Genomic DNA, 10,492 nt, shown 5'->3' on the forward strand with positions numbered 1-10,492 from the left:
ACCGGGCTGGTGCGACTGTACTACTGCCGGATGGCAAATCCGGGCTCTCGGCTCTGAGAGACTCATGTGGCGAAAGGGCGCGGAAACCACGGGGGACCCTGAGACTAAGTGGGTCCTATCCCACTTCTCTCTGGGTGGCGGCGCTGTGGCGAGAGACTGACAGGCGCAGCGAAAGGCAGCCCTCCACTCTGCGGAGGAAAACAGAGGCCTGGGAGCAGGAACCTGTAGGCAGCGCTTGCGGGTAGCGGGATACTGGCTGCAAGCGCGCGTGGGAGGCGGGGGCTCTGGGCGGAACAAAAATCACAGGATGTCAGAGGATGTTTCCCGGGAAGAACTGGGATAAAGGGTGGGTATCACTACCTACCTCAAGACACTTGAGACTGGGATGACGCTGGTGTCAAAGATAAAGGCTCCCACGCTGAGTTCAGTGACTTTGATGCAGCAGGTCACAGGTCACACCAGTGAGAAGACTCTAGGGGAGTCCCAAACCCGGGAAGTCCAGTCTTTTGGGAGATTTGAAGTTTCTCTTAACAAGAACTCCACCAATTAGAGTTCAAGGATAGAGTATGTCGTAGGGGTCAAAGGCAGGCAAGGAGAGCCTCTGGCGATGTCAAAGGTCATAGACTTAGGGTGCCCTCTGCTGGTAACAGATGAACAGCTTCCCTCATGCCCGCTCCTCTCTTGACTAGAAGGGTCCCAGCACCATGGAGGACCCGAACCCTGAAGAGAACATGGAGCAGCAGGATTCACCCAAGGACAGAAGTCCCCAGAGCCCAGGAGGCAACATCTGTGAGTACACATGGCTGGCTGGCTAGAGGAGGGTGGGCTGCAGGAGCTGACGCTAAGATCTCTGTGGCACTTGTGTCCAAGGCCCCACAGAGTTTCGCCTGTCGAGAAGGTGCTGTAATGGCCCCTAAACTGCTCTAGAAGGAAGTGCCTCTCCTCACACCTGCTTTTGTGGCCAGAGTACTCACCCTCCTCTGGCCGCATAAGCAGGATTGCAGTGCTTACGCATTCAGAGGGATAAGGTGGCTTCCAGGAGAGGCTTGGGTTGGAGATGTGGCTCAGAATAGTTTTACTGGGAGAGAAGCCCCAAGATCCTAGTTCTGACTCTGCCCTAGACTTTCAGTGTTAACTTGGGCCTTGGTTTCCCTGACTGTCAAGAGGCTGGCACTACCCACCTCACAGGGTGGTTATGGGATTAACTGCAGCAAAGGGGACAGCTGGGTGTTAATGATGGTAGCCAGTTTGGTATGTAATAGCAATATCTCCTGCTGAATGTTTTATTATGTGCTACGTGTATTTATTCTTATGAATGATTTTTAACATTCATTATCTCACTCAGTCCTTCTAATAACAGGCCCTTTAAACTGGGAACTGAGGCAGAGAAAGGTATTTCTAACAAGAGCTGTAGTCTCAATGCCCTTGAGCCAGAGACTACCAGGAACACACCCGCAGTTGAACACGTTGGGTTTATCACTTAGTGCAATGAAAAACACACACCATGGGAGAACTGTGGGGTGACTCACTAAGTGTTAAAAACGACATAGGATTTGGGCTTGTGGGTGGTGGTTTTGGAAAAGGTTCCAGCAAAAGTGTTGTTTGGCTCTGGATTGGATGCCACCAGGAAGCAGCGGCAATTCTATGATTGGCTATTTTAATAAATCTTATGCAGAAGGAGGAAGAAGGTGAGGCTCAAGTTCTGACTGATAAAGCAGCAGCAGACATTCACATTAGCCAGGATAGGAGGAAGTTTGGTCATTTGTCTGCTTGGACAGTATTCATATTTTGTCTGTGTTCAGACGTTATGATGATGTAGTCTTGTCTTGATTCATTCTTGTCACAGCGTGGCCTTGGCTGTCCTTGATGTTCTGTGAAATTATTTATGTTCAACAGAACACCAAGGTCTAGCTGTGAGTACCAGAGCCGATCATGGATGTCAAGCTCCATTTGTCTGTATCATTAGTCACCATTGCAAACGACTATATAGCAATTCAGTTATTCCTTCCAGTGGTCCTATGGAGTAGATACTGTTATTAGCACATTTTCCAGATAAAGAAACTGGTTAAATTGTGTCTAGGAAGTGGCGGAACAGTCTGGCTCCAAAGGTTGGGCTGTAATCACCATACCCCTCTATTGGGCTGGCCGACTCTGGGCTCCACCATTTCCTTTCCTAGCCTCATGACTATGGGCAACTTGCCTAACCTTTTTTTTTTTGGGAGATGGAGTCTCACTCTGTCGCTCAGGCTGGAGTGCAGTGGCATGATGTCGGCTGACTACAACATCTGCCTCCCAAGTTCAAGCAATTCTCCTGCCTCAGCCTCCTGAGTAGCTGGGACTACAGGTGAACACCACCATGCCCAGCTAATTTTTTGTATTTTAGTAGACATGGGGTTTTACCGTGTTGCCGAGGCTGGTCTTGAACTCCTGGGCTCAGGTAATTCACCCACCTCAGCCTCCTAATCTCTTTGAATCTCTGTTTGTTTGTCCATAAAATGGGTCCAAGAACAGTTCTGTGTGGTTGTCCAGCATTAGCACAGAATCTAGCACATAGCACACTCAATGTTAATTGCTGGTGTGATTCTGGGGCTCAGGAGAGGTTCTGGAGACTTCCACTGACCTCCCCTGACCTCTTCCCACATCCCTCAGGCCACCTGGGGGCCCCAAAGTGCACCCGCTGCCTCATCACCTTCGCGGATTCCAAGTTCCAGGAGCGTCACATGAAGCGGGAACACCCAGCGGATTTCGTGGCCCAGAAGCTGCAGGGGGTCCTGTTCATCTGTTTCACCTGCGCCCGCTCCTTCCCCTCTTCCAAAGCCCTGATCACCCACCAGCGCAGCCACGGTCCAGCCGCCAAGCCCACCCCACCGGTTGCAACCACTACTGCCCAACCCACCTTCCCTTGTCCTGACTGTGGCAAGACCTTTGGGCAGGCTGCTTCTCTCAGGCGACACCGCCAGATGCATGAGGCCCGAGCCCCTCCTGGCACCTTCGCCTGCACAGAGTGTGGTCAGGACTTTGCTCAGGAAGCAGGGCTGCATCAACACTACATTCGGCATGCCCGGGGGGAGCTCTGAGTGCAGCTTAAGCCTCTCCATGGTGACAGGTGGCGTTGTGGCCCATGAGACCCACCCATGATATGGGGTGCAGGAACTCTGGGGGCCCTGAGGGATTTGCTTCCCTCCCCTGGGAGGGCAGATGGCTCTTAATAAAGAGGACCCAGAAGATTCTCATTTAGAGCTTCAGTCTTTGGAGGACACAGGGTCTTCAGGAGACGGTGACATCAGACAATAATGAGATCTTTTGTTTAGAAAAAAATGGGAAGAGAGTACGGGAGAGAAATTGTGTCTCCCTAATTCCCAGTTAAACACTTAGCTGTGGATTGTGCCATCACCCTTCATTCTTCACAGATGGATACCATGGGCTGTGGGAGCAAACTGCCCTGGACCTTTGCCTGAATGAGGGCAGGGAAGGTAAGGTGTTGCTGGCCTGTAGTGCCCCTGGATGAGTTCCAGATGTGGGGCAACTTGGGCCTTTGGGGAGGGGGCAGCAAAGTTGGGAGCTGGACCCCAATTGAGTGGGGGTGGAAATTTGAGTCCTTGAGTCTATTCCCACCCCCTGCCAGCCCTCCTCATTCAGAGGGGCTATGGCACTAGTCCCCTGATAATTTATGCCTTGTTTAAATAATTTTGGATATCATTCTAGTCATGAAATATTTTTTCATATGTGTAGGTGAAATGGTATGAATAAGTTAACGAGAATAGTATCTAAAAACAAAACATCCATATTAAAATATCTAAACCGGGAGTTCTGGCTTTTGAGTGGGAATTTCCAGAGAACATAAGGGTGTGGGCAGGTGGGAGAACTCAGGGCAGAGTTGGCCTCGCCTTGTGGGGAAACTGATTTGGAATCAAACAGAGATGCCTTCTGTTTCAGGTTTTATTTGGCCAACACTGGGAGCTTTCTCATTAAGATCCTATTTTCAGCTCTCTTGAAAGGCCCAACCCAGGCTGACATTGTCAGCAGGGGCAGGGCAGAAGCTACAACAGGCTGGAGCAAGCAGTGGGTGTCACCATCAACTGGAGATGAGTCCCACCAGGCCAGTATTACCCCCTTAGTTACCTGCCCTGCACCTGCAGACAATGGTCAATGCCCTGAATATAACACTTGTAGACTCTGTTTATGTGGAGGGATGTTTTTAAAGCCCACAGGTGAGGTGGATGTGGTAGACTGATCACTATCAGTTTTTAGCTAGGCACATGGTAGCTGAAAGACTACATTTCCCAGATTCCTTTGCAGCTAGATGTGGCCATGTGACTGAGTTCTTGCTAAATTCCTGGGTAGAATGTTCAAGCTTAAGAAAGGGGTGGCAGGGTGCGGTACGGTGGCTCATGCCTGTAATCCTAATGCTTTCGGAGGCCAAGGCGGGTGGATCACCTGAGGTCAGCTGTCCGAGAACAGCCTGGCCAACATGGTGAAACCCTGTCTTTACTAAACTACAAAAATTAGCTGGTTGTGGTGGCACAGGTCTGTAATCCCAGCTACTTGGTAGGCTGAGGCAGGATTGCTTGAACCTGGGAGACAGAGGTTGCAGTAACCCAAGATTGTGCCACTGAACTTCAGCCTGGGTGACACAGCAAGACTCCATTTAAAAAAGAAAAAGGAACATACCCTTTTTCCAACTTTCTAACTGTAATATAGACATGGTATCCAGCCATCTCAGACCATAAGGACAAGAGCAACACGTGGGATGGCAGAGCAACAAGATAGCAGGAGCCTGGGTCTCTGGTGGTAAACTACCATACCAGCCCACTTTCATATTGCTATCTAAGAAACAAACTTCTATCCTACTTAAGCCACTATTATTTTGGGTCTCTGTCACATGCAACAAGACAGGGGTCTGCAAACTATTGCCAAGTCTAGCCTGCTACCTGGTTTTGCAAATAAAATTTTATTGTAGCCAGGCGTGGTGGCACATGCCTGTGGTCCCAGCTACTCGTGAGGCTGAGGCAGGAGAATTGCTTGAACCCGGGAATCAGAGGTTTCAGTGAGCCAAGGTCATGCCACTGCACACCAGCCTGGGCAACGAGTGAGACTCAGTCTCAAAAAACATTTACTGGAACACAGTTTTTTACTCACTACTTACGTATTGTTGATGACTGCTTTTGCCAAGAACAGCAAATATGAGTAGTTGCAACAGAGATCCTTATGGCCTACAAAACTTAAAATAGTTAACATCTAGCCCTTTACAGAAGTTTGCCTACTCCTGGTCTAAGTAATAAGACATTCAGCCTACTCTGAGTCTGGAAAAGGAGGACTTTCCATCCTGGGAAACACTTTTACTAGGTAAGTAGGTAGACGGTGTGTGTGTGTTTTGGGGCAGGGCTACCCTGGATCTCTTTGCTAGGGTCACTTATGGGGAGACTGGTTGGAGTTAGTAGACCATCACTTTTTTTCAAAATACCAACTTCATGAAAAGCCAGATATTTCCTCTGCCTCCTGGTGAATGCTCAGAAGTTTCACACTACCCCCACAGTGGTTCCCCTAAACCCAAACCTAAGGATCTAATCCCACATGCTCTCCCGAGATAGCAACCTGCCCAAGTACACCCGGGCTTCCTGTTCTCTCCAGACATCACAGATTCTCTAAATAGCATCACTGATGACTTCCACATCTTTATCTGCAGACTAAACCCCAGACATAAGAATAACAAATGGAGATCTCAAAATGGGTCAGCATGACTCCTGCAGCCCGACCTGCACCACCAATGCCATCATGTCAGTAAACTGTGCACTCTTATTTTTAAATTTTTTTGAGTCTTGCTCTGTGTCCCAGGCTGGAGTGCAGTGGCGCAATCTTGGCTCAGTGAAGCCTCCGCCTCCCGGGTTCAAGCAATTCTGCAACCCCAGCCTCCTGAGTAGCTGGGGTTACAGGTGTGCGCCACTATAACCAGCTAATTTTTATATTTTTAGTAGAGACAGGGTTTCACTATGTTGCTCAGGCTGATCTCAAACTCCAGGACTCCAGTGATCTGCCCTGGGTCTCCCAAAGTGCTGGGATTGTACTGCACCTGGCCTTTTTTTTTGAGACAGGGTCTCACTGTGTCACCTAGGATAGAGTGCAGTGGCAAGCAAGGTTCTCTGCAGTCTTGACCTTCTCAGGCTCAGATGATCCTCCCACCTCGGCCTCCCTCCCTGTAGCTGTGACTGCAGGTGTGCACCACCATGCCTGGCTAAGTTTTTGTAGAGATGGGGTTTCACCATGTCCAGGCTGGTCTTGAACTCCTGGGCTCAAACAATCCACCCACCTTGGTCTCTCAAAGTGCTAGGATTACAGGTGTGAGCCACCGTGCCTGGCTGACTTTCAGCCTCCTAACACCTGTGTAACCACTGCCTATGTTAAATCCTCTTTGGGGAATGCCTGGCCTGGTTCCAAATCCTGAAGGGGTGCTGGCTGAATGACCCAACTCCTGATTCCTAGTGTCTCTCATGATCCTTAGGAATATTTGCCAACGGATGGAAATTCTCTATACTTGTCCTTAGAAATCCTGTCTTATTTCTAAAAAGGCAGAAGATGGGATGGGGTGCTGCTCCAGGAAATAAAACCCATGATCACACTTATCTTTGTGCTGTGGTTGAATGTATGTGTTCCCCTAATATTCATATGTTGGGAATCTAAGACTCCATATGATAGTATTCAGATGTGGGGCCTTTAGGAGACGGTTAAGTCATGAGGGCTCTGCCCTCATTAACAAGATAAGTGCCCTTACAAAAGGACCCGAAGGAAGTAGGTAGGCCTTCTCCCCTTCCATCTCTCCTACCATCTGAGGACACAGCGGTCATCCCTTTTTGCCACCTTCCACTATGTAAGGCCGCAGCAAGAAGGCACCAACTTGGAAGCAGAAGCTGATCTCAAACGAACTCTAGGCCTCTAGTGATCTAGAACTCCAGGCCAAATTAGATCAGACACCAAATCTGCTGGTTCCCTGACCTGGGACTCCCCAGTCTCCAGAACCATGGGAATTAAACCTTTGTTCTTTATGAATTACCCAGTCTCAGGTATTTTGTTACAGCCGCACAAATGGACTAAGACACTGTTGTTTTAATGAGCCCGGAATTTCTGCTGATGATTCTGAGGTTCTATGACGTGAAGCTATAATGGTTATGAAAGCCTCAGTTCAGAGTGGATCAATGTCAAGTTTGGAGATTCTGGGGTGAGAAGTGTGGGTTTTGAAAAATGCTTTGGTTTGAAATCCTGTAACGGGTGCCAAAGATGCAAATGCTGGCCAAGCACGGTGGTTCACGCCTGTAATCCCAGCCCTTTGGGAGGCTGAGGAAGGAGGATCATTTGACGTTAGGAGTTCGGGACCAGCCAGACCAACATAATGAAACCCATGTCTACCAAAAAAACACAAAATTTAGCGGGGGTGATGGCACGCACCATGATCCCAGCTATTCAGGAGGCTGAGGCACAAGAATTGTTTGAACTCGGGAGGCGGAGGCTGCAGTGAGCCGAGATCACACCACTGCACTAAAGTCTGGGCGATAGAGCGGGACTGCATCTAAAAACAAATAACATTAAAAAAAAAAAAAAGCCTTTCTGGGCCAAGCAGGCAGGGTGTGGGGTGTAGAGATGTGAGACAGTGGTAACTGGGCAATAGCTTTGTAGAGACCAGATACACTCTGTAATGTAATGTAACGTAATGTAATGTAATGGTGGCTGTGGGTGCTAGACTGTTATTTCTAGTGTGTGGCTTAGCAGCTAAGAGTGGATGGGCCTGCATCCATTTGTCTGGGTAAAACCCAGGGCTCTGCTGCTTACTGGCTGTGTGGCCTCTAGCAGGTAACTCAACCTCTCTGTGCCTCTGTTGTAGCTGGGTTTTTTTTGGGACAGAGTCTCACTCCACCGCCCAGGATGGAGTACAGTGGTGTGATCTCGGCTCACTGCAAAATCTGCCTCCCAGGTATGAGTGATTCACCTCCCAAGTAGCTGGGACAACAGGTACACGCCACCACACCTGGCTAAGTTTTTGTATTTTTGGTAGAGATGGGGTTTTGCCATGTTGGCCAGGCTGGTCTTAAACTCCTGACCTCAGGCAATCCCCCTGCCTTGGCCTCCCAAAGTGCTGGGATTACAGGCATTGAGTCACTGTGCCTGGCCTGTCATAGCAGTCATAAAAGGATCATAAAAGTAGCCTCAGGCTGGACATCGGCCCACTCCCCACAATCAAATAAAGTTATTTTCTCATTCCCAGCCAGAAAAAAAAAAAAAAAAAGTAGCCTCTAAGTATCATTATGAGCACTCCAATTATTAAGAGGACTCAGACTTGGAGAGAATGCGAGTCAGTATATGGCCCCTATGGGCTGGTTCTCTGGTGCTCTCTGACCTCATCTTCTACCTATCTTCCCCTGCCTTTCTCAGTTCCAGCCCAGTGGCCCTGTGTCCTCTTCCCAGACACCCCAAGTGGACTCCCACCTCAGGCCATTGCACTTACTGTCCCCACAGACAGCCACAGGCCCACTCCTGCCCCTCTCTAGGTCTCTTCTCTATGTCACTTCAGTGAAGCCTTCCCTGACCACCCTACTTAAAATTGCAACCTTCAAACACACACAAGCTTCCTACCCTGTTCCTTTTTCTCCATAGCACTTATGACTATCTTACATTCCATATATTTTGTATATTTAACTTAAATACATGATTACTGTCTTCCTCATTATAACCTCCACGAAGGCAGGGAGTTTTTGTTAATTGCGTTCACTGCTGTATTCCCAACTCCCAGAGCAGTGCCTGCCATCTCATAGGTGCTCAATAAATCCTTGTTGGGTGAATGAGTCAAAAACAGTCCCTAACTTGTAAGGATCTGATGTGATTGTCCACATAAAGCACTGAGCTCAGGGCCTGGTCCACCATGAGCGCTGGCTTAATGATGGCCATTACGGTAATTCAGGTTCTATTCTTGAAGGTTCTTAGTTTCCAAGCTTCTATGAGTTAACACATGTAACGTGCCTTAGAACAGGGCTGGTTGCCCAGTAAATGCTCAGTAAATGATAGCTATTATTATAATTAGGCTTCTATTTTCCAAGCAGCTTCGGTGCCAAGCTTCTGTGAATTATCAATTAGTACTTCCCATCTCACAGCCCAAGCCCAAGTTTTGGCAAGGCTGTAAGGAGCTGGTCCTCTGCTACCCTTTGACCTCATCCTCACAGCTCTAGCCTCCTTGACACGCCAGGCAGGCTCCTGCCTCCTCCAGCCTGGAGTGCTCTTCCCCATTGATGTACGTGGCTCTCCACCCGCTTCAGGTCTGTCACCTTTCCAGGAAGGACTACGCTCTAAAATTGCAACCACCTTCCAGAACAGATCTCCCTTCAGTGCTTTTAAAAATTTTTTTTGTTGGGATAAATTCTTGCCATCATCCAGGCTGGAGTACACTGAGTCCAGTGGCACAATCACAGCTCACTGCAGCCTCAACCTCCGAGGCTCAAGCAATCCTCCTACCTCAGCTTCTTGAATAGCAGGGACCATAGGCATGCACCACCATGCCCAGCTAATTTAATTTTTTTGTAGATGGGGTCTCATCGTGTTGCCCAGGCTGGTCTTCAACTCCTGGCCTCAAGAATCTTCCCACCTCAGCCTCCCGAAGTGCTGGAATTACAGGCATGAGCCACTGTGCCTGGCCTCCCTTCAGTCCTTTTTCTTTTTTTTGAGACAGGGTCTCACGGTTGCCCAAGCTGGAGTGCAGTGGCAGGATCATGGCTCACTGCAGCCTTAACTTCTCAGGCTCAAGCAGTCCTCCCACCTAAGCCTCCCTAGTAGCTGGGACTACAGCCGTGCACCATCATGAGCCCAGCTAATTTTTTGTATTTTGTAGAGACGGAGTTTTGGCATGCTGCCCAGGCTGGTCTGGAACTCCTGGGCTCAAGTGATCCGCCCACCTCAGTGCTGGGGTTTCAGGAGTGAGCTGCCATGCCAGGCCTTTCAGTTCTTTACAGTTCTCACAGCATTTATCAGCACCCAGCATATGCTGTATCTTACTCGTTTATGTCTGTCTTTACCAGCAGCCTCTCCCCACTCCCATGTAAGCTCCATGAGGACAAGGATTTTTATTTTATTCACTGGTATATTCCCAATGCTTAGCACACAGAAAGTACTCAAAAATATTTGTTAAATGAATTAATGGATCACAATCCCTATCTCATAGGGTTATTCTGAGAAGCTGATAATCTCATGCAAATTAAGTGCAGCACTCTGTAAGTGCTGGGAAAATGGCAGCTGTAATTATCATTAAGGTTCTATTTTTGTAAGTTCCTAGATGCACCATTTCTATGAGTCAATATATATAAAGCCCTTGGACTGGCACCAGACACCCAGGAAGCGCTGAGGAAGCGTAGCTGTGATTATAATTAAAGTCCTCTTTGTGGAAGTTCCTAGGCGATGTGGCAGAAAGCCCTCGCTGTCCTCCATGAACTGTTTTCTGCTTTCTGGGCGCTTGGCT

General features: G+C 48.7%; 1 protein-coding gene across 3 annotated transcripts; it reads left to right on the forward strand.

Moving 5' to 3' along the window:
* Positions 1–31: 31 nt before the first annotated feature.
* On the forward strand, positions 32–3,807 carry ZNF576 (zinc finger protein 576). 3 transcript variants are annotated; one of them, XM_017502328.2, is made up of 3 exons: positions 32–224; positions 690–789; positions 2,650–3,807. In XM_017502328.2, exons 2-3 carry the CDS (start codon positions 705–707, stop codon positions 3,075–3,077), a joined length of 513 nt encoding a protein of 170 aa, XP_017357817.1. In that variant the 5' UTR covers positions 32–224; positions 690–704; the 3' UTR covers positions 3,078–3,807. The 3 variants fall into 3 exon arrangements, with proteins under 3 accessions (XP_017357817.1, XP_017357815.1, XP_017357813.1); XM_017502326.2 differs by having other exon boundaries at positions 33–346; positions 693–789; XM_017502324.2 differs by having other exon boundaries at positions 35–346.
* Positions 3,808–10,492: the final 6,685 nt, after the last annotated feature.

The sequence above is a fragment of the Cebus imitator genome, unplaced genomic scaffold (assembly GCF_001604975.1).
Source record: "Cebus imitator isolate Cc_AM_T3 unplaced genomic scaffold, Cebus_imitator-1.0 Scaffold296, whole genome shotgun sequence".
NCBI lineage: Eukaryota > Metazoa > Chordata > Mammalia > Primates > Cebidae > Cebus > Cebus imitator.

Coding starts and splice junctions, on each gene's coding strand:
- ZNF576 (XM_017502328.2), top strand. CDS start 705: ATGGAGGACCCGAACCCTGAAGAGAACATGGAGCAGCAGGATTCACCC. Junction 790..2,649: donor GAGCCCAGGAGGCAACATCT/GTGAGTACACAT, acceptor CACATCCCTCAG/GCCACCTGGGGGCCCCAAAG.